Below are 27,026 nucleotides of genomic sequence, written 5' to 3'. Positions count from 1 at the left end.
CACAAATAAATACATCCGAGTAGGGAAAACAAAGTTCAGATGTATTTCATAGCAGTTAAAGCTGCACGTTTTGTTGTTATTGTAGAACCCGGTAGAACCCGGTGGAACCCGGTGGAACCGGTCGCTCTGTGTTTGGCTCCAGCTGCCTGCAGTTCCGCGACCCTCCAGCAGGGGGCTCCCCGTGACTCTCCGTCTGCACCGGTACATCTGATGGAGGACCGAAGGATGAGCCACGGAGGAGTCGGTGCTCTGACCCGGTCGTGATGAACCCGTTCGACGGTTCTGGTTCTCCCCAACACGTGGAGGCGGCGGACGGCGGGGACAGCCGGTGCCCGTGGGCCCGCTTCTCCTCCTGGCTGGAGTGCGCGTGTGTCGTTACCTTCGACCTGGAACTCGGACAAGCCATCGAGGTATGGCGTTAGCTTAGCATCGTTAGCATCGGTTATCAATGGGTCCATCGATCAGACGATCGGAACACGATGAGAGGAGGCGGAGCTTTAATGAACTCCTTCAGCCGAAAACAACGATACCTGCTGGGCTTCATTGTCCACCAAACTCCACAAGAAAAAACACAATTCTTCGCTTCATTCTTCCCTGAAGACAAAATGGACCTTTCAAAATAAGTTTAGTCAAACTGAGACTGAACTGAAAGTCTCATATTGAGTTCGGCGTTCATCACGTCACCAAACAACGTTCATTCATTTAAAACATGAGCAGCTCCCACGTGACGGTGGGAATAAACAAAAGGTGAATCCGGTCCGACAAACTTTTAATTTGAAGGACAGGTGATGATGACCTCTGCGCATCAGAGTTGGTCACAGGTATGAAGAGACGTTTCAGGACTTGGTCACTTTAAATGAGCAGAATTGTGGGAGAGGTTCGACTGCAGGTAACCTGTACCAAACCCCCATTCATCAAACTGACAATTAATTAACCTTCAAGCTTCTTGCTGCTGATCAGATAATAATGGAACTCGTTTGCCGGCGTTCCTGTTGTGTTGAGATGAAGATCTGTGAGCCGATGAGAACAGCTGATCCTCAGGAGTCGAGTCACGTATGAAGTGTCGTGTCACAATTTGGTTACAGTGCTAAGTGCGTTAAATTAGCATGATTTTGAATAGACTTTGGTTGAGGCGTTGATCTATGAGGCGAAGCAGCTGCTGCATGTGTGAAGTGACATTTCACTGTTAGATAGACATTAAAACTGCAGGATTTTGAATGGACCTTGGTGTAAGTTGTTTCTTTTTTTTGTTTTCAGCTGGTTTATCCTCAGGATGTGAAACTCACTGAGAAAGAGGTAAATTTCTATAAACACATCTCCACTTTTTGTTATTGATTAATATTCAGCATATTGATTACAGATTTATTGTATATATTATATTAAAACTGTTTGTTGTGATTTTCTGACAGAAAACCAGCATCTGCTACCTGTCCTTTCCCGACTCGTACTCAGGTAAACACTGACAACACTGAATCATACTGCACAGGTCATAGGTCACAGGTCACATGAGCTGTGTGTTATTTCCCAGGATGTCTCGGGGACACTCAGTTCAGCTTCCGGTTACGTCAGTCGGTCGGTCGCAGAACTTCGAAGTACAGAGACGACATTTACAACCGAGACGCTCCTGTCACCCTGCAGGTGAGACCAAACACCTGCTGACCGGGCTGTAACGAGCACTTTGACCTGATGGTGGCAGCGCTCTCACTGTTTCAGACACCTGAACGTTTCTCTGTAAAACAGGAAGTATAACCAGGTGTGACTGGCCCCGCCCCTCCCAGGTGTTTCTATTAACCTCCAGTTTTCTGTCCGGTTGTCTCCTCAGAGAGAAATGGCTCATTTCTTCGGTTACGTCTATTTCAGACAAGTGAAGGACGTCTCTGTGAAGAGAGGCTACTTCCAAAAGGTCAGTGTCACCTGGTCACACACCTCCTCACACACCCCCTCACACACAGAGTCACACGCAGAGTCACATGACCACAAGTTCACACACGTGAACATGTGACTCTGTTTCAGTCGCTGGTGTTGGTGTCCAGGTTACCGTATACTCACCTGTTCCACTCGCTGCTGCAGATCATCGCTCCCGAGTTCTTTGAGAAGCTGGAGCCCTGCCTCGAAGCAGGTGATGATGTCATGCTTACATCATAACAACTAACCTATCAGAACAAGTTTTCATGACGTTAATTGTCACATTCTTCCTCTGCTCGATCTTACAGTATGTAATGAGATCGACCAATGGCCTTCACCCGCACCTGGACAGACCCTCAACCTGCCTGTGGTGGGCGTCGTTTTACAGGTAAGGGTTGAAAAGGGGTTACCAACGACGGTTTCCGGTGTGTCTCTGGTGTGTTTCAGGTGTGTCTCTGGTGTTTCAGGTGTGTCTCTGGTGTGTCTCTGTTGTTTCAGGTGTGTCTCTGATGTTTCAGGTGTGTTTCAGGTGTGTCTCTGGTGTTTCAGGTGTGTCTATGGTGTGTCTCTGGTGTTTCAGGTGTGTCTCTGGTGTGTTTCAGGTGTGTCTCTGGTGTTTCAGGTGTGTCTCTGGTGTGTTTCAGGTGTGTCTCTGGTGTTTCAGGTGTGTCTCTGGTGTGTTTCTGGTGTGTCTCTGGTGTTTCAGGTGTGTCTCTGGTGTGTTTCAGGTGTGTCTTTGGTGTGTTTCAGGTGTGTCTCTGGTGTTTCAGGTGTGTCTCTGGTGTGTCTGGTGTTTCAGGTGGGTCTCTGGTGTTTCAGGTGCGTCTCTGGTGTTTCAGGTGTGTCTCTGGTGTGTCTCTGGTGTGTCTCTGGTGTGTTTCAGATGTGTCTCTGGTGTTTCAGGTGTGTCTCTGGTGTGTCTCTGGTGTTTCAGGTGTGTCTCTAGTGTTTCAGGTGTGTCTCTGGTGTGTTTCAGGTGTGTCTCTGGTGTGTTTCAGGTGTGTCTCTGGTGTTTCAGGTGTGTCTCTGGTGTGTCTCTGGTGTGTTTCAGGTGTGTCTCTGGTGTTTCAGGTGTGTTTCAGGTGCGTCTCTGGTGTTTCAGGTGCGTCTCTAGTGTGTTTCAGGTGGTGTTTCAGGTGTGTCTCTGGTGTGTCTCTGGTGTGTTTCAGGTGTGTCTCTGGTGTTTCAGGTGTGTCTCTGGTGTGTCTCTGGTGTTTCAGGTGTGTTTCAGGTGTGTCTCTGGTGTTTCAGGTGTGTCTCTGGTGTGTTTCAGGTGTGTCTCTGGTGTGTGTCTGGTGTTTCAGGTGTGTCTCTGGTGTGTTTCAGGTGTGTCTCTGGTGTGTTTCAGGTGTGTCTCTGGTGTGTCTCTGGTGTTTCAGGTGTGTCTCTGGTGTGTTTCAGGTGTGTCTCTGGTGTGTCTCTGGTGTTTCAGGTGAGGATTCCTTCACAGACGGACAAACCAGGAGGAAGTCCAGACAGACAAACGACTAAAGAAGTCAGTTCCGCTCTGGGCTGTAGTTCTTCGTTTACTTCGGGTTCTGTTGCTAATAAAGTTTTCTGTCCTCAGAACCTGCTTCCGGCTCCGACTCTGCTGCCGACCATCCACGAACTGGACCTGTTCAGGTGTTTCCAGTCGGTCCTGATCCACCTGCAGATGCTCTGGGAGCTAACGCTGCTCGGCGAGCCGATGGTCATCATGGCGCCGTCTCCCACCGTCTCCTCGGAAACCGTGCTGGCTCTCATCAGGTAACCGGGCGGTCCCGTGTTCCGACGTCCCGGCTTAATGACACCAATGGGAACGCAGGGTGGTTGCCGTGGTAACATTGTCTGCGTCCACCCTCAGCTCCATCAGTCCTCTGAAGTTCTGCTGCGACTTCCGTCCGTATTTTACCATCCATGACAGCGAGTTCAAAGAGTACACCACCAGGACCCAGGCCCCGTAAGTCCTGAGCGCACACACACACACACACACACACACACACACACACACACACACACACAAACGTCTCTTCTTCTTATTCTCCTTCAGACCAAACGTGGTCCTTGGAGTCACCAACCCGTTCTTCATCAAGACCTTCCAGAACTGGCCTCACATCGTGAGACTGGGAGAGATCAGGATGGCAGGTAGACCTCTTCACTCCTCCTCTTTCTCGTCCTCTTGGTCTTCATCCACCTGCAGCAGCACGTTCACTCTGGCGGTCTGTGGCGGTCTTTGACTGTTTGTGATGGTCTGTGATGGTTTCTGAGTGTCTTTGGCGGTCTATGATGGTCTCTGAGTGTCTGTGACGGTCTGAGAGGGTCTCTGGCAGTCTCTGACTGTGTCTGGCGGTGTGTGACGTCTCTGCCGGTCTGTGACGATCTAGGACGGTTTCTGGCGGTCCCTGACGGTCTGTGACTGTCCCTGACGGTCTGTGATGATCTAGGACGGTCTCTGACAGTCTCTGCTGGTCTCTGACGGTCTCGGAGGGTCTCTGGCGGTCTGATGTCAGTCTCTGGTGGTCTCTAATGGTCCCTGACGGTCTGTGACGGTCTCTGTTGTCTTCCAGGTGATTTACCAAAACAGGTGAAGGTGAAGAAACTGTCCAAACTGAAAACACTCGACACCAAACCAGGTAACAGTCTGTCAGGTGTAACAACACATCATCTATTACACGTGTGTGTCTGTGTGCAGGTAAATAATGTGTGTGTGTGTGTGTGTGTGTGTGTGTGTGTGTGTGTGTGTGTGTGTGTGCGTGCGTGCGTGCGTGCGTGCGCAGGGATCTACACTTCCTACAAGACATTTCTACACAAAGACAAGATTCTCATTAAGAGGCTGCTGAAGGTAAACAAATGTCCTCATTAACTCGAACGTCCTCGTTAACTCATTAACTCATTAACTTGTTAACTTGTTAAGGTTCCACCTGTTTCTGTCTGCAGGGGATCCAGAGGAAGAGACCTTCGGAGGCTCAGAGCGCCATCTTGAGGAGACACCTGTTGGAGCTCACGCAGAGCTTCATCATCCCTCTGGTGAGGGACCAGCCAATCAGCTCGCAGGAACACAACAGGTGTACTGAGAAAATCTGCAGGTGTCATCAAACGTTTATTCCGCTCCCGACTTACGGAAATGGCAGCTCGAACCTCAGAGGACGATCCGTATGGACATCACCTGAGTCTGGTTCGCTCCTCGTCATCAGTTACGCTTATTGTCAGTTACGTTGGTCCTCGTTAGCTATAGCCACACCTGCAGCTGTTTTTTTTTATTTTTTATAAAGCGATGATGTAATGATGACTCATCCAGTTTGTCCAATCACAGAGCAGGAAGTCCGACGTGACGCGTCCACTGAGCCCTGTTTCTTGTCTGTCAGGAGCGGTACATGGTGAGCCTGATGCCGCTGCAGAGGTCTGTGACGCCCTGGAAGGTAAACAGGAAGTGGCTCATTGGTGATGAGGTCATGGTGATGTCATCAGTTTTCGTACGTCATGTGTCTTTTGTGTTCAGACTCCTCCTCAGATTCGTCCCTTCAGTCAGGACGAGTTCATGTCCACTCTGGACCACACCGGCCCTCAGCTCACCTCGCTGCTCAAAGGTGATTGGATGGGACTGTACAGGTGAGTCACACAGGTGTGTGTCCATCGTCTGACTTCCTGTCCAGGAAGTGTTGTTCACCTGTCCGTCTCGTTTTCAGGAAGTTCTTCAGGTCTCCGAACTTCGATGGTTGGTATCGACATCGACACAAAGAGATGACGCAGAAACTGGAGAGTCTTCACCTGGAGGCCATCTGTGACGCTGTGAGTACCTCACCTGGTCCTCAGGTGTCAGTACCTCACCTGGTCACCAGCCAGTCATCTCATCCTCATGTCTCTCCAGGACCTGCTCGGTTGGACCAAAGACAAATCTGAGGTGGAAATCGTGGACCTGATTCTGAAGCTCAGAGAGAAACTTGTGAGTTTTGGGGGAAAATTGGGGAGTTGGGGGTGGAGGGTCCTGGTCCTGGTCCCGGTCCCGGCTCCGGTCCCGTTCTTAGTCCTGGTCCCAGTCCTGGTTCTGATCCAGGTCCTGTTCCTGGTCCTGGGGTTCAGATGGTCAGACCTGGTCTTCTTGTGGTTCCAGTGGTTTTTATTTGCAGTGTCTGACCTCTGACCTCTGTGTCTGCAGGTCCGAGCTCGGCGGCAGCAGCTGCAGCTCAGAGACGGAGTTCTGGACAAACTGGACTCTTTTATAAACTCTGTCATCGGATCGCTGCAGGGAGACCTGCAGTCTGTCCTGAACACACACACACACTGATACACACACAAAGACATACACACACACACACACACACAAAGACACACACAGACACGCACACTGATACACACTAACTATTTATTTATTGTGACGTTTTTCTGAATAAAGTTTCAGTCGACTTTCTGACGTCTTCGTGTCGTTAAATCTGAGAATAGAAAGTTGATTTATCAGTGATTGTTGACTTCAACTTCCTTTTCAAATATTGAGTTCATTTTATTTTTTATGTTCTTTCAGCTTTTTGTTTCTAATATTGGATTTAAATGTCGCGTTTGAATCTAACGTTTAAATCTGGGCCCCTTTATTTAATAAAGAAGTGAAACGGTTCTGTAAAGTCTGTTTTATTAATGATGATGAATCGTTACAATCACAGCTGACTGCAGCTCCAATAATCAATAATCATTGATTAATCGTCTTGTCGGATTGTTACGAAGAAAAAAAGAACCAGAAAATATTTTAATTTAAAAAATAAACATGTTAAAGATCTGAAGAAGTTGTTAAAGTCTCACAGTGATTCTGAGTTCAGCCAACACAAAGTTCAAAGGTCACATCAGCAAACTCGAAACTAGTCCTCACATCCAGGTACTGTTCTTCTTCAGGTGTTCTTTCTCCACCAGGTGTTCCTCCTCCACCACCTGTTCCTCGTCCACCAGGTGTTCCTCCTCCACCACCTGTTCCTCCTCCACCAGGTGTTCCTCCTCCACCAGGTGTTCTTTCTCCACCAGGTGTTCCTCCTCCACCACCTGTTCCTCCTCCACCAGGTGTTCCTCCTCCACCACCTGTTCCACCTACATTAGGTGTTCCTCCTCCACCACCTGTTCCTCCTCCACCAGGTGTTCTACCTCCACCAGGTGTTCTGCCGCCTCATGACATCGTGTTTCTCCTGGGCGCTGAAGTGGAGGATGGTGAGGACGGCGCTGAGCGTCTGCAGCCGGCCGCTGGCGTCCTGCAGCGTGAGGAACCTGTAGATGACGTTCTTCAGGTACTCCATGTTGGCGCCCTCTCGGCTCTGGTCCCGGACCAGTTTGTCGAGACGTCCCCGCAGCGCCGCCGCCTCCTCGTCGTGCCGGTCTCCGTCGGCGACCAGCCGGGCCTGCAGCTGGTGGACGTCCTCCTCCAGCCGGTTCTTCTGCCGCCGCAGACCGCCCACCTCCACCTCGCGGCGCGCCAGCTGCTCGGCGTACAGTAGCAGCGTGGATTCAGTGGGCGTGGCTTGCCGCAGGGCCTGGCTGATGATGTCGCCCTCGCTCTCGGGGCCCGCCTCCTGGGCGTCGCTAGCCGTACCGTCGACTTTGTGGCCGTGCGCGGCGGCCCGTAGCCGCTCCAGCTCGCGGTCCTTATCGTCCAGCAGCGCCATGGTCCTCTCTCTCTGCTTGTGAAGCTCTGCCTCCAGGCGCAGCAGCTCATCGCGGTGCAGCGCCTCCGTCCGCTCCGCTTCCTGTCTGTGGACCTGCTGCAGCGCCGCCGCCTGCTGCTGCCGCTCCTCCAGCTGGTGGCGCTGACGGGCGTCGGCCTCGTCGCTCTGGATGCGCAGGTTGATGTACTTCTCTCGCAGCTCGGCCAGCTGGTCGCGGACCTCCTCCAGCTCCTTGGCCTGGCAGCCATCTTTGGCGTTCTTGTTCTTCAGCACCACCTGCGCGCGCAGCTTGTAGCGCTCGAACTCGTCCTTCAGCTGCCGCAGCTCCTGCTGGTGGGCGGAGACTTTGCCCCCGCTTAGCTCCGCCTCCGCCAGGTCCTGGATGTTCTGGTCTGGGTTCCTCTGAGCCGCCAGCAGCAATAGCTTCTTCACCTTCTGCAGCTTCTCCTTCAGCACGCCGACGTCCAGAGCCTCGTCCGGGCTGAGGTCAGAGGTCGCGCGGCCGCAGGCGGCGACGGTCAGCGTCTTGTTCTCCGTGTCCAGCTGGTGGATTCGGTCTCGCAGCCTCTGAGCCGTCTGATGGTCTCGCTGACGCGCCTTCTCGCAGGAACCCAGCAGCTCCGACAGCTCCGACACCCGCTGCTCCAGACCGGAGACACGAACCTCAGCGGCCTGAGCACGCTCACGGGCGCGTTGCTCCGCCTCACACACCTGCACACAGAACACACACCTGAACACACACCTGAACACACACAGAACACACACCTGCACACAGAACACACACCTGAACACACACCTGAACACACACAGAACACACACCTGCACACAGAACACACACCTGAACACACACCTGAACACACACCTGAACACACACAGAACACACACCTGAACACACACAGAACACACACCTGCACACAGAACACACACCTGAACACACACCTGAACACACACAGAACACACACCTGCACACAGAACACACACCTGAACACACACCTGAACACACACAGAACACACACCTGAACACACACCTGAACACACACCTGAACACCGGCAGCTCACCTGAACACCTGCAGCTCACCTGAACACCTGCAGCTCACCTGAACACCTGCAGCTCACCTGTACTGGTTCTGGTCTCACCTTCCTGGTCTCGATGTGGATCTGGTTCTGGAAGTGGTTCTTCAGTTCCTTCAGGTCCCGCTGCAGCTCGTCCACTCTGGGATCCGGTTTCTTCTGGTCCTCCTCTGTGGCCTGCAGCCTCCTCCTCAGCTCATCTCTCTCCTCCCTCACCTGGTTGAGGTGAGCCACAGACTCCGCCCCCCGGTCTACGGCCTGTGATGTCACGAGGAGGGCGGAGCTGGCGTCGTGCAGGCGCAGCTCGGCGTCCTGTCGCATGTCTCTCTCCTGCTGCAAGATCCTCTGCAGCTCGCGCAGCTGCTGGACGTGGTCTCCCTGCTCCTGCTCCCGCTCATGCTGCTGAGTGATTATGCGGGCGCGACTCTCGGCCAACTGCTGTTGCAGAGCGTGGAGCTCCGCCTCCTGCTGCATCGTCACAGCAACCAGCCGGTCCTGCAGCTCCTCCACCTCCAGTTTCAGCTGCCGTTTGTCGGCTTGGAAGCTCGCCTCCATCCGGGACTTCTCCTGAGTCACCGTGGCCAGCGCGCTGGTGAGCGTGCTCAGTTGGCTCTTCAGCTGGGTGACTCGGCGGTCCGCCTCCAAGCTGGGAGAGGGCGTGGCCTGCTGCTGCTCCGCCCCCGAGCTGCTGCTCTCGGAGCCTCCGGCGCCAGTCTCAGTCCTCGCCGTCTGCAGAACGAACAATGTTAACGACCGGCGCAACGAAACCGTGAGCTCGATGACGTGTCAACGTACCGTGGAACCGGACCGACCCGGTTCTCCCTGGTCCTCCTCGCTCTGGTCCCCCCTGCTGGTCTCGGTGGGCGTGTCCACAGACGGCACCGTGTCCAAGCTGTCCTCGCTGTGCAGCGAGCAGCCGTCCTCTGGGAGGTCCAGCGCGGCGCCGGCGGTCTCCCGTCTCTGCGGGTTCAGGTCCAGGTCCTGGGTCACCGTCAGAACCTTCAGACTGGACTCCAGAGCCTCCTTCTCCTTCAGCAGACTCTTGTAGGCCCGGACCACGTCCTTGAATCGAGTCTGGTACTGGACCAGCTGCTTCTTCTGGGACTCGATGGTGTCCAGCAGGTCCTTCCTGCCGGGCCCGCTTCCAAAACTCATCCCAAACTTCTCCATGACTCCTCTGGTCCACCTGAGTCCACCTGGGTCCACCTGAGTCGGATCAGAATCGGTTCATCCTCAAGCTGGACTCAGACTGGGTTTGTGAGGTTCTGAAAGGAAACAGACTTCATCAAACCACTGAAGGATCAATAATTAAGATCCAGAACCGATCAGAGCAACTATTCTGCTATTTATTGATATAAAATATGAAGTAACTTTAAATATGATCAGTTTATTGATTTATTGACAGAGCGTCTAAAGGATGAATTGATGATTAATCAATCAATCAGAAACAAACAGACCTCATAGGTCCAGTAATTAATCATGAATGTGAAGATGCGATCAGAACTTATTGATCCGTTCAGGTTCCGTCACATTTAAACGTGTTAAAAATGTTTTTACGGTCTGAAGCAGCTCGAACTTCTGATCGAGCATCTCCGTTATTGATCCGGTTCGGTCCGGTTCTTACCTGGTCATCAACGGCGTCACACAAACTGCAGATTTCAATCCAACACCAGAATTCATCTGAACCCGCTCGGTGTCGAACCGGTCCTCAAAAACCTTGCGAACACTTTCACCTGTCAACAGCCGCCATGTTGGATCGAACCGGAACTGGACGAGCAGGAGGAGGCGGGAAGTTAATGCTGCGTTCCAAGATGTCAGGGAAAATACAAAATTATATTTGATTAGTCTCCTTTACTGACAAATAATTCATCAAATAATTGAAAAGTAGTTTAAGTAGAGACAACAAACAAACAATACGAGAGGAACAAACATTGTATTAGTCGCATGGTTTTTATTTTTACTGTTGTTTCTGAAAACTAATAATAAAGACAAGAAACCTGTTGATACATTTATTATTTATATTATTATTATTATAAAAACAAGATGTATTGTTTTTCACCACACTGACGGTGAGACGATCAGACCCGCTTACCCCCACACAATACACTTTACATGTTGGTGCCACACTAAAAACATCTGTCTTTCCGGTAGACCTTGAATGCAGCATCCGTGTTGGCTTTTAATAAAGTTTTTTCAAAGTAGTGACGTCATTTATTCCGCGTTGGCCTGGACGTGGCACCGAGGCGGAGCTGCACCCTCAGTCCGCCGTTCTCCGCTCGCTCTCCGGCTCCAATCCGCAGCTGCTCCCGGACCCACCGGCTGACGTTCTGCCCCGTCAGGTTCTAGTCCTCCCGCCGCCGAACCGGGACCGTTAGTCTGAAACATGGGTCTGACGATCTCGTCTCTGTTCTCCAAGTTCTTCGGGAAGAAGCAGATGAGGATACTGATGGGTGAGCACCGGAGCTCGGCTAACGAGCCCCGAGCTAACCGGCCGGCCGCCGGTCACCGGCTCAAAACGCGCTCTGCACTCCGACTATTACATTCAGACCGACTCCCTGGACTCTAGTCTCGGTCCTAAAGTCTCGGTTTGTAAAAGTTTAGCTCCACATTTTACAGAATTTACAAGACATAGAGGCTAACGGAGCTAGCCACCGGATACTAACGCTCGGAGCTAACGGAAGGAGTCTGTTTAGACGGTTTAAACACAATAAAACTTTGTTCAAATAAAAATAAAACTTTGTTCAAATAAAATAAAACTGTTTGTTTAAATTAAGTAAAACTTTGTTTAAAATAAAATATAAACTGTATAAAAGGAACCTTCTGTTAAAGTCCAAGTAAAGCTGAAGCTTCTTCCAGTTTGTTGTATTTAAATCCACTTTATTGAGTTCAAAACCAGTTTATTGAGTTTAAATCCACTTTATTGAGTTTAAATCCACTTTATTGAGTTTAAATCCACTTTATTGAGTTTGAGTTTAAATCCACTTTATTGAGTTTAAATCCACTTTATTGAGTTTAAATCCAGTTTATTGTATTTAAATCCACTTTATTGAGTTCAAAAAACTAGTTTATTGAGTTTAAATCCAGTTTATTGAGTTTAAATCCAGTTTATTGAGTTTAAATCCAGTTTATTGTATTTAAATCCACTTTATTGAGTTTAAATCTAGTTTATTGAGTTTAAATCCAGTTTATTGTATTTAAATCCACTTTATTGAGTTTAACTCTACTTTATTGAGTTTAAATCCAGTTTATTGTATTTAAATCCACTTTATTGAGTTTAAAACCAGTTTATTGTATTTAAATCCACTTTATTGAGTTTAAATCCACTTTATTGAGTGAGTTAAAATCTAGTTTATTGAGTTTAAATCCAGTTTATTGAGTTTAAATCCAGTTTATTGAGTTTGAGTTTAAATCTAGTTTATTGAGTTGAAATCTAGTTCATTGAGTTTAAATCCAGTTTATTGTATTTAAATCCACTTTATTGAGTTTAAATCAAGTTTATTGTATTTAAATCCAGTTTATTGAGTTTAAATCCAGTTTATTGAGTTTGAGTTTAAATCTAGTTTATTGAGTTTAAATCCACTTTATTGTATTTAAATCCACTTTACTGAGTTTAAATCCAGTTTATTGTATTTAAATCTACTTTATTGAGTTTAAATCCACTTTATTGAGTGAGTTCAAATCTAGTTTATTGAGTTTAAATCCAGTTTATTGAGTTTGAATCCACTTTATTGAGTTTGAGTTTAAATCTAGTTTATTGAGTTTAAATCCAGTTTATTGAGTTTGAGTTAAAATCTAGTTTATTGAGCTTAAATCCACTTTATTGAGTTTAAATCCAGTTTATTGAGTTTGAGTTAAAATCTAGTTTATTGAGTTTGAGTTTAAATCCAGTTTATTGAGTTTAAATCCACTTTATTGAGTTTGAGTTTAAATCTAGTTTATTGAGTTTAAATCCAGTTAATTGTATTTAAATCCACTTTATTGAGTTTAAATCCACTTTATTGAGTTTGAGTTTAAATCTAGTTTATTGAGTTTAAATCCAGTTTATTGAGTTTGAGTTAAAATCTACTTTATTGAGTTTGAGTTTAAATCTAGTTTATTGAGTTTAAATCCAGTTTATTGAGTTTGAGTTTAAATCCAGTTTAATGAGTTTAAATCCAGTTTATTGAGTTTCAGTTTAGATCCAGTTTATTGAGTTTAGATCCAGTTTATTGAGTTTAAATCCAGTTTATTGAGTTTGAGTTAAAAATCTAGTTTATTGAGTTTGAGTTTAAATCTAGTTTATTGAGTTTGATTTTAGATCCAGTTTAATGAGTTTAAATCCAGTTTATTGAGTTTGAGTTGAAATCCAGTTTATTGAGTTTGAGTTTAAATCCACTTTATTGAGTTTAAATCCACTTTATTGAGTTTAAATCTAGTTTATTGAGTTTAAATCCAGTTAATTGTATTTAAATCCACTTTATTGAGTTTAAATCCACTTTATTGAGTTTGAGTTTAAATCTAGTTTATTGAGTTTGAGTTTAAATCCAGTTTAATGAGTTTAAATCCAGTTTATTGAGTTTGAGTTAAAAATCTAGTTTATTGAGTTTGAGTTTAAATCTAGTTTATTGAGTTTGATTTTAGATCCAGTTTAATGAGTTTAAATCCAGTTTATTGAGTTTGAGTTGAAATCCAGTTTATTGAGTTTGAGTTTAAATCCACTTTATTGAGTTTAAATCCACTTTATTGAGTTTAAATCTAGTTTATTGAGTTTAAATCCAGTTAATTGTATTTAAATCCACTTTATTGAGTTTAAATCCACTTTATTGAGTTTGAGTTTAAATCTAGTTTATTGAGTTTGAGTTTAAATCTAGTTTATTGAGTTTAAATCCAGTTTATTGAGTTTGAGTTTAAATCTAGTTTATTGATTTAAGTTTGTTTTTGAATCCAGTTTATTGAGTTAGTTTATTGAGTTTAAATCCAGTTTATTGAGTTTAAATCCAGTTTATTGAGTTTGAGTTAAAATCCAGTTTATTGAGTTTGAGTTTAAATCCAGTTTATTGAGTTTAAATCCACTTTATTGAGTTTGAGTTTAAATCTAGTTTATTGAGTTTAAATCCAGTTAATTGTATTTAAATCCACTTTATTGAGTTTGAGTTTAAATCTAGTTTATTGAGTTTGAGTTTAAATCTAGTTTATTGAGTTTAAATCCACTTTATTGAGTTTATTTAAATCCAGTTTATTGAGTTTGAGTTTAAATCTTTTATTGTTTAAATCCAGTTTATTGAGTTTGATCCAGTTTATTGAGTTTGAGTTTAAATCTAGTTTATTGAGTTTAAATCCAGTTTATTCCAGTTTAATGAGTTTAAATCCAGTTTATTGAGTTTCAGTTTAGATCCAGTTTATTGAGTTTAGATCCAGTTTATTGAGTTTAAATCCAGTTTATTGAGTTTGAGTTTAAATCCAGTTTATTGAGTTTAAATCCAGTTTATTGAGTTTGAGTTGAAATCTAGTTTATTGAGTTTAAATCCAGTTCATTGAGTTTGAGTTTAAATCCAGTTTATTGAGTTTGAGTTTAAATCCAGTTTATTGAGTTTAAATCCACTTTATTGAGTTTGAGTTTAAATCTAGTTTATTGAGTTTAAATCCAGTTAATTGTATTTAAATCCACTTTATTGAGTTTGAGTTTAAATCTAGTTTATTGAGTTTGAGTTTAAATCTAGTTTATTGAGTTTAAATCCAGTTTATTGAGTTTGAGTTTAAATCCAGTTTAAATCCAGTTTATTGAGTTTGAGTTTAAATCCAGTTTATTGAGTTTAAATCCACTTTATTGAGTTTGAGTTTAAATCTAGTTTATTGAGTTTAAATCCAGTTAATTGTATTTAAATCCACTTTATTGAGTTTGAGTTTAAATCTAGTTTATTGAGTTTGAGTTTAAATCTAGTTTATTGAGTTGAAATCCAGTTTTGAGTTTAAATCTAGTTTATTGAGTTTAAATCCAGTTTATTGAGTTTGAGTTTAAATCCAGTTTAAATCCAGTTTATTGAGTTTGAGTTAAAATCTAGTTTATTGAGTTTGAGTTTAAATCTAGTTTATTGAGTTTAAATCCAGTTTATTGAGTTTGAGTTTAAATCCAGTTTAATGAGTTTAAATCCAGTTTATTGAGTTTCAGTTTAGATCCAGTTTATTGAGTTTAAATCCAGTTTATTGAGTTTGAGTTTAAATCCAGTTTATTGAGTTTAAATCCAGTTTATTGAGTTTGAGTTGAAATCTAGTTTATTGAGTTTAAATCCAGTTCATTGAGTTTGAGTTTAAATCCAGTTTATTGAGTTTGAGTTTAAATCCAGTTCATTGAGTTTGAGTTTAAATCCAGTTTATTGAGTTTGAGTTTAAATCCAGTTTATTGAGTTTAAATCCAGTTTATTGAGTTTGAGTTTAAATCCAGTTCATTGAGTTTAAATCCAGTTGATTGTGCTTAAATCCAGTTTATTGAGTTTGAGTTTAAATCCAGTTTATTGTGTTTAAATCCAGTTTATTGTGTTTAATTTCTTTGTGTGTTTCCTGTTTGTTTCAGTCGGTTTGGACGCGGCTGGAAAAACAACGATTCTGTACAAACTGAAGCTCGGAGAGATCGTCACCACCATCCCAACGATCGGTAAATACTCTGATGACGTGAAACCATTCTGAGGGAATCTAGTTTAGAGCAGGAAGTCACCATATTTGGACGACCTGGGGGAGGAGCTTACCGATAGCTTGAAAAACAGGTCTTCTTGAATCTTCTTTTCTAATGAATGAGGGATTATTTTCAGATGGACCTCCAGAAAACTAAGAAGAAGGAGTGACTTTAGCTAACAACACCGAGATAACTGATGGACACATTTTATTCACTTTGGATTTGATGAGAGAAGTTGAATGGGAGTCTATGGAGCCGGAGGCTTTTTGGAGCCGACCTCTAGTGGCACTCGCTGGTATTGCAGCTGAAGACACTTCTGCCTGAAAGTGTGGTTCTGTTTTTGATCCAGTTTGTGGTTCCGACTGAAACGTGTTTGTGTTCCAGGTTTCAACGTGGAGACGGTGGAGTACAAGAACATCTGCTTCACTGTCTGGGACGTCGGCGGCCAGGACAAGATCCGACCTCTGTGGAGACACTACTTCCAGAACACACAGGTACGGACCCAGAACCAGAACACGCAGGTACCGACCCAGAACCAGAACACACAGGTACGGACCCAGAACCAGAACACGCAGGTACCGACCCAGAACCAGAACACACAGGTACTGGATTGATGGTGTTGATGTATTGATGGTATTGATGTATTGATGGTATTGATGGTATTGATGTATTGATGGTATTGATGTATTGATGGTATTGATGGTATTGATGGTATTGATGTATTGATGGTATTGATTGTATTGATGGTATTGATGGTATTGATTGTATTGATGGTATTGATGGTATTGATGTATTGATGGTATTGATGGTATTGATGTATTGATGGTATTGATTGTATTGATGGTATTGATGGTATTGATTGTATTGATGGTATTGATGTATTGATGGTATTGATGGTATTGATGGTATTGATGTATTGATGGTATTGATTGTATTGATGGTATTGATGGTATTGATTGTATTGATGGTATTGATGTATTGATTGTATTGATGGTATTGATGGTATTGATGTATTGATCTGTGCAGGGTCTGATCTTCGTGGTGGACAGTAACGACAGAGAGAGAGTCGCTGAGTCAGCGGAGGAGCTTTCCAAGATGGTGAGTCTCGGTTGTTGATAAGTGATCACCAGCATTACCTCATCAACACCACCTGTTCACTGTTGCCCCGCCCACTCTGCCTCTGCTTGGATAAAACTGTCTCGTTGGTCAGAAGTCATTGTCAGTGACATCATCGGTCATGTGACTCTCTGCAGATCCAGGAGGACGAGCTAAAGGAAGCAGTCCTTCTGGTGTTCGCCAACAAACAGGATCTTCCCAACGCCATGGGAGTCAGTGAACTCACCGACAAGCTGGGTCTGCACAGCCTGCGCAGCAGAACTGTAAGAGACGGGGGGGGGGGGGGGTTCTCTGTGTTCCAGTCATAGATCCCTGTCTCAAGCACCGCCCACATTCAACCATACCCAACAGGTGACAGAAGCTCACCTGGAGGTTCTGAAGGTTGTGATGAATGTGTGGTCAGGTGATCGTTTGGCCCCGCCCCTAACCTGCTGTGTTGTTGGTTTCAGTGGCATGTCCAGGCCACCTGTGCCACTCAGGGTACCGGTCTGTACGAGGGGCTGGATTGGCTGTCCAATGAGCTGTCAAAACGCTAGACCACCTGACAGGAAGGAGGAAGCAGCAGAATGATATCATCGACTGATGTCATCATGTACAAACCGAGGAGGAGCATTTCACAGGACTGTTTTTCTTGTTTTTTAAATTATAAATGTGTGTCTGTAGGAGGAAGTGATGTCATGGACTCTGAACTCACCTTGATTTCCCATCATCCTCTTCTTCTGTTCTTCCTGCAGGTGTTTGTTAGATCTGTGTTTTGTTTTTCTTTTAAGCTGCATGTTTTAACTCCGAATCATGTGACAGGATGTTGTGGAAGAGGAGGGGCGGGGCTTAACGCAGGTGACAGTTACCTGAGGGTCGGGGGCGGGCTTAAGACAGGTGACTGTTACCTGGGGGTCATGGTGCGGGGCTTACGACAGGTGACAGTTACCTCGGGTTCAGGGGGCGGGGTTTACGACAGGTGACAGTTACCTGGTCATGTGATGAGTCATTCCAGAGCTGAACCTGACGGCCTCGTCATTCCTTATTAATGTGAAGAAGAAACGGAGAGACAATGATGATGCAATAAAGATTGTTTTTTTTCTTCTCAGATGTTTTGGGTTTATTTGAAGTGTTTTGATGGCCTGGCTCCGCCCACCTGTCACTCACTTCTGTTTAGACTCTGCAGGACCAATCACGTCGTCAGCTGTAGTCAGTCTCAGTCATGGACAAACCCTTTTAACTTTTTTTTTTTTCTGGTCATTTCACTGAACGAACGTTGCAGGAACGATTAAAAATGTTTTTGTTGTCATGGTGATAAAATTCATTGTTTCAAAATATATTCACCTAAACCAGAATCGCAGAACTTGAAGGTCATTTTTTTGAGTGGCAAAAAAGATGTGAAACGTCTTCTGACAGGTGAGCTGGACCGCCACAATAAGACCACTTTTATTTTGAAAGAAACATTTACTGTAATTGGACCCAGGATTAGACCAGGTCCCGGTCCACCTGCATGCAGACAGACTGCGGTTTATCAACCAGTGATGTCATTGATGATGAAATGTGAAACATTGATCAGCTGATTGTTTCAAATCGTTTTATTTAACAAACGTACAAACTAACAATCATCACAGCTGCTCCTCAGACCACCTGACCTCTGACCTCCAGCCTTAGACGCTGATTGGTTCCTGCTGGTTGTGTTGACGTTTGACCACAAACACCTTCTGACCTGAAACCGTCACCGTGTAGACGAAGTCCTCCAGGATCACTGCAGACACAAAGCACAGCACAGGTGAGGGGGGGTGAGGGGGGGCGGGGGCCCGGCGCCCTCCCGGGGGCCCTTCAGACTTACCTGACATGCGTTTGAAGGGGGGCTCCACTGATCCAGGTAATCGGAAGCGACTCGCTGTTCGAACCATCTGCATCATCACACCTGCTGTGTGTTCGTCGTTCTCCAGCTCACCTGCAGACTGAAAGGTCAAAGGTCAGAGCAGCAATTCGTCAGGATCCATCTGATTTTCAGGTTTTGGTCGTGGCTGACAATCAGTAATTTAGTTTCGGTTGGTGTTCGACTATCGTGTAAAGACAGACTGAGGAACCCACCAGGGTTCATTCTAAAACGAACCGTTTTTACATGTCCGTTCATTCTTTGAAGATGTCGACTGAGGTTTTGTAAACAATTCAGAAATACTCAGAAATCTGGAGTCTAGTGTTTCCGTTTGATCCAGTGACCAAACTACGTTCACAACTCGAGGCTTTTAATTCCACGCTGGGTTTAAATCAAGATTTCAATAATAACGAAGTAAACCAAACAGAAAATCAATGTTTGCTACCAACAAAAATGTCGAAATAAACGCCAAACTCTATTAAAAAAAATGAAGCAATTTAACGTTTCCTTGTCTGTTACTTTCTTGTGCAATTTGACTGAAAATATTTGACTGACCCGGGATGACCCAGACTTGAATATGTAAACGGCTCATAACCAAAGCGGAATAAACCCAGTAGCTCCTGCTGCAACACAGCATGTCCCGACTGTTGTAATAATCACAGACCATTTAGCAGCATCAACGGGATGTTAAATTGACAGAAATGTGAATTGGGTTTGGTGACACTCACGGCCAGAACCCCGTCCTCGCTGATGACCAGGTATCCGAGCTGATCCGGGATCCGCTCCAGACCCGCAGTCAGCGCAGCTGTCGTCTGCAAACACTGACAGCATCAGCTGAAGCTAACGGCTAACCGGCGTCAGTAAACTACAAACTGTGACGTCCGAGCGCCATGAACGTCACACGGTTCATAAAGATTTATAAAACCGGTCAAAGAGAAAACTTTAAACTCACCATTCTTCTTCTGATGTTTCTACAAACTGTAGCGCTGCACCATTTCCGTCTTTATGAGAGAGTTTCACGTGACTGCTGAGGCCTTCACGTGCTGTCAGAAAAAAAGTTAAATGAATTATTCCGGATGTGTCTGAACGTTTCATCTTTGTTGACCGAAAATGTTTCGAGATTAAACCTCCTAAAACGCCAGATTCCTGAATGGAGTTTGGTTTGAGGTTGAGTTTGTCCTCGTCGCTGGGCGCCACTGGACTCCAACATGTTCACCAACACAACTCCGAGTTGTTGCTGGATTACCGTGAATGCAACATTTCAAAGATCCATTAAAGGTTTTTTATTATTTGGTTCATATCGGCTGCTTTCTGGACGAATTTCATTCCGACTTGATCTTTATTCTCCTGTGAATAAAAGCATCTTCACTCACTGAACAAAACGGACACTGAGGTGTTAAAGTGGCTAATTTTTGAACAGAGTTTGGTGCAGAAACACCGTCGTCCTTTTCAATTTGGTTAACATTAAAATCAACAACTCAAAGACACAAAACAAAAACATTATGGAAATGAACAAAACATTTTTTTTTTCATTTTATTAAAGAAAATGGCGACAAATGAATAAATAAATGCTTCCTGTGACCCGCAGGACTAAACCGGAAGTGCCGGTCAGCTGAACTCCTCACATGACCTGCAGAAGCTCTCCGGGCAAAGCTGAATCCTTTTCACCGTCTCTCCGTTAAATCCGGACACCAGTAGCTCCGTGATGGCTGGCCGCGGGAAACTGATCGCCGTTATCGGTGATGAGGACACGTGCACCGGATTCCTGCTTGGCGGGATCGGTGAGCTCAACAAGAACCGGAAACCGAATTTCCTGGTTGTGGAGAAAGACACGAGCATCACGGAGATCGAGGAAACCTTCAAGTAAGAGCGATCACAAACACGGTTTTTTTCTGCACCAGACTCCGTGTAAAAATCAGCCCGTTTAGCGCGGCATTTACTCCTTTATTCACGGACTGAAGACGTTAGTAATCCTCAAACATCAACGGTCAGATCAGACTCAAATTAATCCAAACAGCAGACGATATGAACCAAATACCACCGATTATTGAGCCTGTGAATATTCGAGTTCACTGTTGTTCAAAAACAAGCAGAATCCCATTTTGATGAAAATGTGGATGGAGTCTGGGGCAGTGTTTGGGCCTGCCATCTCTGACAGCTCCTCCCTGGGAGTAAACAAGCCTGAACCTAAGACCAAACTCCATTCAGAAATCTCTCGTTTTAAGGTGGTCAGTGTGAATGTGGGCTCTCGCCCTGCAGCAGATTTTAACCAACAAAACCAAACATCAAAATGTTAAATTGGTCAGAATTTGAACTGGTTTCTGTTTGAGGTATTTAAATCTGTTCCTCTTTTAGCCTCCAAACTCTACTCAAAGCATTTCAAGAATTTATTAACTTGATTTACTGTGTACAACTATACATTCAATAATGTTAATATTTACTAATAATTTTGTCAGTTGATCAGATTCTTCTTTTTGCTGTTCCTTGGACCTTCACACCAGCCTCCATTCAATGATCAAGCAATTTACATTTTTCTCGTTATTTCAGCGTCAGGCACTGCGTCATATTAATGAAATAAAACTACCATCAGTTATTTTCTGAATTCTGAAATGTTCAGTATTTTTAATTCAATCTTAATTTATCTCCAGTCTTTGTTAAACTAAAGACACATTTCCCATCTTAAGCTGTATCTTAAACTGGCCAACATTTCAGTGGAGTCTGGTGTGGTGTTTGAAGGTCTGTTCTACTGAGAACATGAATTATGAACCAGTGAATGTTAATCATTTACATTTAAAATCATTAATTCACCAGCAGCTTCTGTTAATTCATAAAATGGAACTCATGAAAACCACATTAACCGGCAACAACACAAATACTAAGTGAAGAGAAATTTGAATAGTTTGGTGCGGTGGATAAATAAAGTCAGTTTACCAAACGCAGCCATGAAGCCACCAGACCACCAGTCATGTTTTGTATCTTGAACTTCCAAACACTGTGACATCACTTCCTGTTAAAGCACAGGCACATTTCCCTGAGATAGTGGGGATGTTAAATTGGTCGAAATGTGGATGGACTTTTGTGTGGCTGACCGAGCTTTCGCTCTTCAGGAGCTTCTTGGCGCGGAACGACATCGGCATCATCCTGATCAATCAGTTCATCGCCGAGATGATCCGCCACGCCATCGACGGCCACATGCAGTCCATCCCGGCCGTGCTGGAGATCCCGTCCAAAGAGCATCCATACGACGCCTCCAAGGACTCCATCCTGCGCCGGGCCAAAGGCATGTTCTCCGCCGAGGACTTCCGGTAGACGGACGGCGTCCCGACTCGATAACTGCTGACTTGTCATGTGGTTCCACTTCCTGTGGAGACGAGCAGCTGGTTTTCAGGAAGTCCTGACAGCGTCTCATTTAGACCTGATTTATGTGTTGTTGTTGTTGTTGTTGTTTACTTCACTGTTTGTTCCAGATGTGTTAACTTATAAAACTTTGTCCACCTGGGGAAAATAAAATGTTTATAAATTGTGGACTTTTGATTTTATTGCTGACAACATTGTTTGTACACATTTAGGACAACATGCTGTAGTAGAGCTTATTTTATATAAATATTAACACACAACAAAAAATAACCCAACAACAATAAATAACACACAACAACAAATAACAACAAAGCGTGACATCAGTCTAAATTTGAAGGTGTAAAAATGTTTGGTTGTGATCGTATTGACAGTTTCTACATGTGTTTTTTTTTTCAGTTTATTTGAAGGTTTATTTCAGCTCGTCCAGTATTGATCCGGTACTGATCCGGTATTGATCCGGTACTCATCCTGTATTGATCCGGTACTGATCCGGTACTCATCCTGTATTGATCCTGTATTGATCCGGTCTTGATCCTGTATTGATCCGGTACTGATCCTCCGATCCAGTATTGATCCGGTACTGATCCTGTATTGATCCGGTACTGGTCCGATACTGATCCTCCGATCCGGTACTGATCCTGTATTGATCCGGTACTGATACGGTATTGATCCGGTACTGGTCCGGTACTGATCCAGTATTGATCGGATCAGTATGAATAGGTTTCTTTCCTCAAACTATTCTCGTGCTTTCTTGAGGACGTGGCAGGACGCGCGTGTACTTTTCTCACCGGTCATTCTCCCATTGGTCCATTCCTGGACAGCAACCAATGACAACCGAGTGTGGGGACCGATTATTTGACGTCACCGACCAAACTCAAGCTCGTGCTGAAGTGGACCAATGAAACCGGGAGAGGTGTTGCGGGCGGCAGCGGATTGGCCTGCTGCCGGACGGACGGTCGGAGTGTGAAGCTCGTTTATGTTCGGTGTCTTGAGAGAAGACGGACACGCGCAGAACCAGGTGAGCAGCAGCACGCGCACAGGTGAGCGCTCAGCTGTTAGTTTAGAGTCGAAACGTTTTAAAAGTTTGAGTTAAAATTCCTACGACTTCCGCCGCGGATGATGTTTTACCTTAAATGTCAGAAAGACGTTTCTTCAGGACTCTACTGTTTCCACTCGTTTCTACTGTTTCTACTAGTTTCTACTGTTTCCACTCGTTTCTACTGTTTCCACTAGTTTCTACTGTTTCTACTGTTTCCACTCGTTTCTACTGTTTCTACTGTTTCCACTAGTTTCTACTGTTTCCACTAGTTTCTGTTGTTTCCACTAGTTTCTGTTGTTTCTACTTTCTCCACGAGTTTCTACTGTTTCCACTAGTTTCTACTGTTTCTACTGTTTCCACTAGTTTCTAGTGTTTCTGCTGTTTCCACTAGTTTCTACTGTTTCTACTAGTTTCTATGGTTTCTACTGTCGCTACTGTTTCCACTAGGTTCTAGTGTTTCCACTAGTTTCTACTGTTTCCACTAGGTTCTACTGTTTCTACTGTTTCCACTCGTTTCTACTGTTCCTACTAGTTTCTACTGTTTCCACTAGTTTATACTGTTTCCACTAGGTTCTACTGTTTCCACTAGTTTCTACTGTTTCTACTAGTTTCCACTAGTTGCTATTGTTTCTACTGTTTCTACTAGTTTCCATTAGTTTCTACTGTTTCCACTAGTTTATACTGTTTCTACTAGTTTCCATTAGTTTCTACTGTTTCCACTAGTTTCTACTGTTTCTACTGTTTCTACTAGTTTCCATTAGTTTCTACTGTTTCCACTAGTTTCTACTGTTTCCACTAGTTTCTACTGTTTCTACTGTTTCTACTAGTTTCCATTAGTTTCTACTGTTTCCACTAGTTTCTACTGTTTCTACTAGTTTCCACTAGTTTCTACTGTTTGTTTCCACTAGTTTCTACTGTTTCTACTGTTTCATTTTGTTTCTACTAGTTTGTACTGTTTCTACTGTTTCCAATAGTTTGTACTGTTTCAAATAGTTTGTACTGTTTTCACTAGTTTCTACTGTTTCCACTTGTTTCTACTGTTTTCACTAGTTTCTACTGTTTCCACTTGTTTCTACTGTTTCCACTAGTTCTACTGTTTCCACTTGTTTCTACTGTTTCCACTAGTTCTACTGTTTCATTTTGTTTCTACTAGTTTGTACTGTTTCCAATAGTTTGTACTGTTTCCAATAGTTTGTACTGTTTTCACTAGTTTCTACTGTTTCCACTTGTTTCTACTGTTTTCACTAGTTTCTACTGTTTCCACTTGTTTCTACTGTTTCCACTAGTTCTACTGTTTCATTTTGTTTCTACTAGTTTGTACTGTTTCCAATAGTTTGTACTGTTTCCAATAGTTTGTACTGTTTTCACTAGTTTCTACTGTTTTCACTAGTTTCTACTGTTTCTATGGATTCTACGGATTCTACTGATTCTACTGTTTCTATAGATTCTACTGTTTCTATTGGTTCCACTGTTTCTACTGTCCGAGTCTCAGTGTCCCGGTGTCCCTGTCAGGATGCTCCGCCCCCTGCTGATGTGTTTCCTGCTCTGCGTCGTCTCCGGCGACAGTAAACCAACAGAGAAGAAGCCTCGAGTTCATCATGAAGACGTTCTGAGTCGGCGAGAACACGACGACAAGCGTAACTATGACTACGACCACGAAGCTTTTCTGGGTCAAGACAAAGCCAAAACGTTCGAACACCTACCGCCGGAGGAGAGTAGGCGGAGACTCAGGTGAGTTCAGGAGGAACCTTTCTGTGGAGGTGTGCCTCACCTGTAGGGCGTGGTTCACCTGTAGGGGATGTGACTCACCTGTGGGGGGTGTGACTCACCTGTAGGGGGTGTGACAGAGGTGTGGCTCACCTGTAGGGGGTGTGGCTCACCTGTAGGGCGTGTGGCTCACCTGTAGGGGTGTGACTCACCTGTAGGGGGTGTGACAGAGGTGTGGCTCACCTGTAGGGGGTGTGGCTCACCTGTAGGGCGTGTGGCTCACCTGTAGGGGTGTGACTCACCTGTGGGGGTTGTGACAGAGGTGTGGCTCACCTGTAGGGCGTGTGGTTCACCTGTAGGGGGTGTGGCTCACCTGTAGGGGGTGTGACTCACCTGTGGGGGGTGTGGCTCACCTGTGGGGGGTGTGACAGAGGTGTGGTTCACCTGTGGGGGGTGTGGCTCACCTGTGGGGGTGTGACTCACCTGTAGGGGCGTGACTCACCTGTGGGGGGTGTGACTCACCTGTGGGGGGTGTGACAGAGGTGTGACTCACCTGTGGGGGGTGTGACAGAGGTGTGGCTCACCCGTAGGGGTTGTGACTCACCTGTGGGGGGTGTGACAGAGGTGTGGCTCACCTGTAGGGGGTGTGACTCACCTGTGGGGGGTGTGACGGAGGTGTGGCTCACCTGTAGGGGGTGTGACTCACCTGTGGGGGGTGTGACGGAGGTGTGGCTCACCTGTTTGTCTGAGAGTTCGGTTCACAGTTTGACCTTTATGAACAATAACAAAACAACTGTCTTGTCTCCCGTCTGTCTCCCCCTGCAGCATCATCGTAGATAAGATCGACCGGGACAGAGATGGTTTTGTTTCGGAGGAGGAGCTGAAGTTTTGGATTAAGGCGTCCCAGAGGAGACACGTGTTGGACAGCGTGGACCATCAGTGGACGGACTTCGACGTGGACGAGGATGGTCGGATCAGCTGGGACGAGTACAAAAACGTCACATACGGCAGTTATCTGGGTAAGACTCAGCCCGAGGTTCTTCTGTGTCCCTCATGTCGAATTGTCTCTGACCGTTGTCCCGTTATCCCCCTTCAGAGGATCCTCAGATGGACACGGAGTACAACTACACCCACATGATGTGGAGGGACAAGAGACGCTTCAGGGTGGCGGACACCGACGGGGACATGATCGCTGACAGACAGGAGTTCACCGCCTTCCTCCATCCTGAAGACCACCAACACATGAAAGACATCGTGGTGCAGGTCAGAGACATGTCCCTGATGTCCCTTATGTCATGTCCCCCATATCCCTGATGTCCCCCATGTCCCGTATGTCTGATGAGACTACACTCATCAGTCTGTCCTCTGTCTGACAGGAGACGATGGAGGACATCGATAAGAACGGAGACGGTTTCATCGACCTGAAAGAATACATCGGTAACGTGTGTGTGTGTGTGTGTGTGTGTGTGTGTGTGTGTGTGTGTGTGTGTGTGTGTGTGTGTGTGTGTGTGTGTGTGTGTGTGTGTCTTCAGATTTAAAGGTAGACTGATGATGTTTGTGGACGTGACTCTTCGTCCTCAGGAGACATGTACACCTCGGAGGGCGAGGAGGACGAGCCGGAGTGGGTGGCAACAGAACGTCAACAGTTCTCTGAGTTCCGGGACAAGAACCAGGATGGGAAGATGGACAAGGACGAGACTCTGGACTGGATCCTCCCGTCCGACTACGACCACGCCGAAGCCGAAGCCAAACACCTGCTGCACGAGTCGGACAGCAACAAGGTGGACGTGATTTTCCTCCTCCTCATCATCACGTCTCCGTCTGTCCCTCCTCGTCCTCTCTAACAGCTTATTGTCTCTCTGTCCAGGACGGACGACTGTCCAGGAAGGAGATCCTGGACAAATACGACGTGTTCGTGGGCAGCCAGGTGACCGACTTTGGGGAGGCGCTCCTACGACACGACGAGTTCTAGAGACGTTCTCCAAGAGTCCTAGAGACATTCTCCATGAGTTCTAGAGATGTTCTCCAAGAGTCCTAGAGACGTTCTCCATGAGTTCTAGAGATGTTCTCCAAGAGTCCTAGAGACGTTCTCCATGAGTTCTAGAGAAGTTCTCCAAGAGTCCTAGAGACGTTCTCCATGAGTTCTAGAGAAGTTCTCCAAGAGTCCTAGTGACGTTCTCCATCAGTTCTATAGAAGTTCTCCAAAGAGTTCTATAGAAGTTCTCCATGAGTTCTAGAGACGTTCTCCAAGAGATCTATAGACGTTCTCCAAGAGTCCTAGAGACGTTCTCGATGGGTTCCACAGACATTCTCTCTGGGTTCTAAGGACGTTCTCGATGGGTTCTAGAGATGTTCTTGATTGGTTCTTGAAAAGATCTCGGTGGGTTCTAGAGTTGTTCTTGATGGGTTCTAGAGATGTTCTCAATGGGTTCTGGAGATGTTCTCGATGGGTTCTACAGACGTTCTCGTAGTAAACAGGATATTAATTTATTTATTTTATTCCCCGTGTTTGAACTGATCACATTATTGATTACAGACTTTCTGTCCTCATGTTTCTCTGATTTATTTCCACTCAAGTGTTTTAGAACATTAGAATGTTCACAGGTTCTCTTTAAAACATTTTCACAGTTTTTCTTCTAATTTTGTACGTCGAGTTGTTTCTTAATAAACATGTTGGTTTTTCATGAATGGTCCTTTTAA

The 27,026-nt window shown here is 45.2% G+C and overlaps 6 protein-coding genes across 14 annotated transcripts; 4 read left to right on the top strand and 2 right to left on the bottom strand.

Annotated features, from left to right (window-relative positions):
* Nucleotides 1-140: 140 nt before the first annotated feature.
* Nucleotides 141-6,288, top strand: dennd6b (DENN/MADD domain containing 6B). Of its 3 annotated transcripts, none has more exons than XM_069724134.1 (19): nucleotides 141-410; nucleotides 1,258-1,296; nucleotides 1,410-1,452; nucleotides 1,529-1,638; nucleotides 1,799-1,903; nucleotides 2,071-2,119; nucleotides 2,214-2,293; nucleotides 3,338-3,400; nucleotides 3,473-3,651; nucleotides 3,749-3,844; nucleotides 3,935-4,029; nucleotides 4,452-4,517; nucleotides 4,662-4,726; nucleotides 4,822-4,911; nucleotides 5,250-5,303; nucleotides 5,384-5,493; nucleotides 5,571-5,673; nucleotides 5,753-5,827; nucleotides 6,041-6,288. In XM_069724134.1, the coding sequence occupies exons 1-19, from the start codon at nucleotides 264-266 to the stop codon at nucleotides 6,167-6,169; spliced, it is 1,698 nt and encodes a 565-aa protein (XP_069580235.1). In that variant the 5' UTR covers nucleotides 141-263; the 3' UTR covers nucleotides 6,170-6,288. The 3 variants fall into 3 exon arrangements, with proteins under 3 accessions (XP_069580235.1, XP_069580233.1, XP_069580234.1); XM_069724132.1 differs by having other exon boundaries at nucleotides 143-410; nucleotides 2,014-2,119; XM_069724133.1 differs by having other exon boundaries at nucleotides 144-410; nucleotides 1,823-1,903; nucleotides 2,014-2,119.
* Nucleotides 6,289-6,491: 203 nt separating this feature from the next.
* gcc1 (GRIP and coiled-coil domain containing 1) lies at nucleotides 6,492-10,378 on the bottom strand. 5 transcript variants are annotated; one of them, XR_011312243.1, is made up of 5 exons: nucleotides 10,219-10,378; nucleotides 9,390-9,859; nucleotides 8,640-9,323; nucleotides 6,799-8,234; nucleotides 6,492-6,759 (listed from the first exon to the last, which is right to left on the bottom strand). XR_011312243.1 is itself a non-coding variant. In XM_069724128.1 (4 exons), the coding sequence occupies exons 2-4, from the start codon at nucleotides 9,762-9,764 to the stop codon at nucleotides 7,005-7,007; spliced, it is 2,289 nt and encodes a 762-aa protein (XP_069580229.1). In that variant the 5' UTR covers nucleotides 9,765-9,859; nucleotides 10,219-10,378; the 3' UTR covers nucleotides 6,492-7,004. The 5 variants fall into 5 exon arrangements, 2 of the variants coding, with proteins under 2 accessions (XP_069580229.1, XP_069580230.1); XR_011312242.1 differs by having other exon boundaries at nucleotides 6,817-8,234; XR_011312244.1 differs by having other exon boundaries at nucleotides 6,853-8,234.
* Nucleotides 10,379-10,818: 440 nt separating this feature from the next.
* LOC138636222 (ADP-ribosylation factor 4) lies at nucleotides 10,819-17,101 on the top strand. The gene is made up of 6 exons (XM_069724135.1): nucleotides 10,819-11,044; nucleotides 15,145-15,225; nucleotides 15,628-15,737; nucleotides 16,270-16,341; nucleotides 16,497-16,622; nucleotides 16,809-17,101. The coding sequence occupies exons 1-6, from the start codon at nucleotides 10,978-10,980 to the stop codon at nucleotides 16,893-16,895; spliced, it is 543 nt and encodes a 180-aa protein (XP_069580236.1). The 5' UTR covers nucleotides 10,819-10,977; the 3' UTR covers nucleotides 16,896-17,101.
* An 814-nt stretch (nucleotides 17,102-17,915) lies between these two features.
* Nucleotides 17,916-19,266, bottom strand: lamtor4 (late endosomal/lysosomal adaptor, MAPK and MTOR activator 4). Its single transcript, XM_069724138.1, has 4 exons — nucleotides 19,176-19,266; nucleotides 18,952-19,035; nucleotides 18,188-18,305; nucleotides 17,916-18,103 (listed from the first exon to the last, which is right to left on the bottom strand). The coding sequence occupies exons 1-4, from the start codon at nucleotides 19,176-19,178 to the stop codon at nucleotides 18,006-18,008; spliced, it is 303 nt and encodes a 100-aa protein (XP_069580239.1). The 5' UTR covers nucleotides 19,179-19,266; the 3' UTR covers nucleotides 17,916-18,005.
* A 564-nt stretch (nucleotides 19,267-19,830) lies between these two features.
* atp6v1f (ATPase H+ transporting V1 subunit F) lies at nucleotides 19,831-21,748 on the top strand. The gene is made up of 2 exons (XM_069724136.1): nucleotides 19,831-20,086; nucleotides 21,331-21,748. The coding sequence occupies exons 1-2, from the start codon at nucleotides 19,929-19,931 to the stop codon at nucleotides 21,530-21,532; spliced, it is 360 nt and encodes a 119-aa protein (XP_069580237.1). The 5' UTR covers nucleotides 19,831-19,928; the 3' UTR covers nucleotides 21,533-21,748.
* Nucleotides 21,749-22,507: 759 nt separating this feature from the next.
* On the top strand, nucleotides 22,508-27,010 carry calua (calumenin a). Of its 3 annotated transcripts, none has more exons than XM_069724144.1 (7): nucleotides 22,508-22,598; nucleotides 24,132-24,350; nucleotides 25,152-25,345; nucleotides 25,423-25,589; nucleotides 25,703-25,763; nucleotides 25,908-26,107; nucleotides 26,194-27,010. In XM_069724144.1, exons 2-7 carry the CDS (start codon nucleotides 24,133-24,135, stop codon nucleotides 26,296-26,298), a joined length of 945 nt encoding a protein of 314 aa, XP_069580245.1. In that variant the 5' UTR covers nucleotides 22,508-22,598; nucleotide 24,132; the 3' UTR covers nucleotides 26,299-27,010. The 3 variants fall into 3 exon arrangements, with proteins under 3 accessions (XP_069580245.1, XP_069580246.1, XP_069580244.1); XM_069724145.1 differs by having other exon boundaries at nucleotides 22,522-22,620; XM_069724143.1 differs by lacking the exon at nucleotides 22,508-22,598 and adding an exon at nucleotides 22,627-22,715.
* The last annotated feature ends 16 nt before the right edge of the window (nucleotides 27,011-27,026 follow it).

The sequence above is a fragment of the Brachyistius frenatus genome, unplaced genomic scaffold (assembly GCF_029030835.1).
Source record: "Brachyistius frenatus isolate BFR_SWC_R1_liver_20210118 unplaced genomic scaffold, ASM2903083v1 Contig_362, whole genome shotgun sequence".
Classification (NCBI taxonomy): Eukaryota; Metazoa; Chordata; class Actinopteri; family Embiotocidae; genus Brachyistius; species Brachyistius frenatus.
This window is presented reverse-complemented; position numbering and strand designations above follow the sequence as displayed.

What these genes read in the sequence shown, in the direction of transcription:
- LOC138636222 (XM_069724135.1), top strand. Translation starts at nt 10,978, where the DNA reads ATGGGTCTGACGATCTCGTCTCTGTTCTCCAAGTTCTTCGGGAAGAAG. An exon ending in GCAGATGAGGATACTGATGG is followed by an intron (nt 11,045 to 15,144) that starts GTGAGCACCGGA and finishes TGTTTGTTTCAG; the next exon opens with TCGGTTTGGACGCGGCTGGA. An exon ending in ACAGCCTGCGCAGCAGAACT is followed by an intron (nt 16,623 to 16,808) that starts GTAAGAGACGGG and finishes TGTTGGTTTCAG; the next exon opens with TGGCATGTCCAGGCCACCTG.
- gcc1 (XM_069724128.1), bottom strand. Translation starts at nt 9,764, where the DNA reads ATGGAGAAGTTTGGGATGAGTTTTGGAAGCGGGCCCGGCAGGAAGGAC. An exon ending in CGGGTCGGTCCGGTTCCACG is followed by an intron (nt 9,324 to 9,389) that starts GTACGTTGACAC and finishes TTCGTTCTGCAG; the next exon opens with ACGGCGAGGACTGAGACTGG. An exon ending in TGAGACCAGAACCAGTACAG is followed by an intron (nt 8,235 to 8,639) that starts GTGAGCTGCAGG and finishes TTCTGTGTGCAG; the next exon opens with GTGTGTGAGGCGGAGCAACG.
- atp6v1f (XM_069724136.1), top strand. Translation starts at nt 19,929, where the DNA reads ATGGCTGGCCGCGGGAAACTGATCGCCGTTATCGGTGATGAGGACACG. An exon ending in GAGATCGAGGAAACCTTCAA is followed by an intron (nt 20,087 to 21,330) that starts GTAAGAGCGATC and finishes TTCGCTCTTCAG; the next exon opens with GAGCTTCTTGGCGCGGAACG.
- calua (XM_069724143.1), top strand. An exon ending in GAGAGTAGGCGGAGACTCAG is followed by an intron (nt 24,351 to 25,151) that starts GTGAGTTCAGGA and finishes CTCCCCCTGCAG; the next exon opens with CATCATCGTAGATAAGATCG. An exon ending in ACGAGTCGGACAGCAACAAG is followed by an intron (nt 26,108 to 26,193) that starts GTGGACGTGATT and finishes CTCTCTGTCCAG; the next exon opens with GACGGACGACTGTCCAGGAA.
- dennd6b (XM_069724132.1), top strand. Translation starts at nt 264, where the DNA reads ATGAACCCGTTCGACGGTTCTGGTTCTCCCCAACACGTGGAGGCGGCG. An exon ending in AGAGCTTCATCATCCCTCTG is followed by an intron (nt 4,912 to 5,249) that starts GTGAGGGACCAG and finishes CTTGTCTGTCAG; the next exon opens with GAGCGGTACATGGTGAGCCT. An exon ending in GGTCTGTGACGCCCTGGAAG is followed by an intron (nt 5,304 to 5,383) that starts GTAAACAGGAAG and finishes TTTTGTGTTCAG; the next exon opens with ACTCCTCCTCAGATTCGTCC.
- lamtor4 (XM_069724138.1), bottom strand. An exon ending in GCGAGGACGGGGTTCTGGCC is followed by an intron (nt 18,306 to 18,951) that starts GTGAGTGTCACC and finishes TTGACCTTTCAG; the next exon opens with TCTGCAGGTGAGCTGGAGAA. An exon ending in CCCCTTCAAACGCATGTCAG is followed by an intron (nt 18,104 to 18,187) that starts GTAAGTCTGAAG and finishes TTGTGTCTGCAG; the next exon opens with TGATCCTGGAGGACTTCGTC.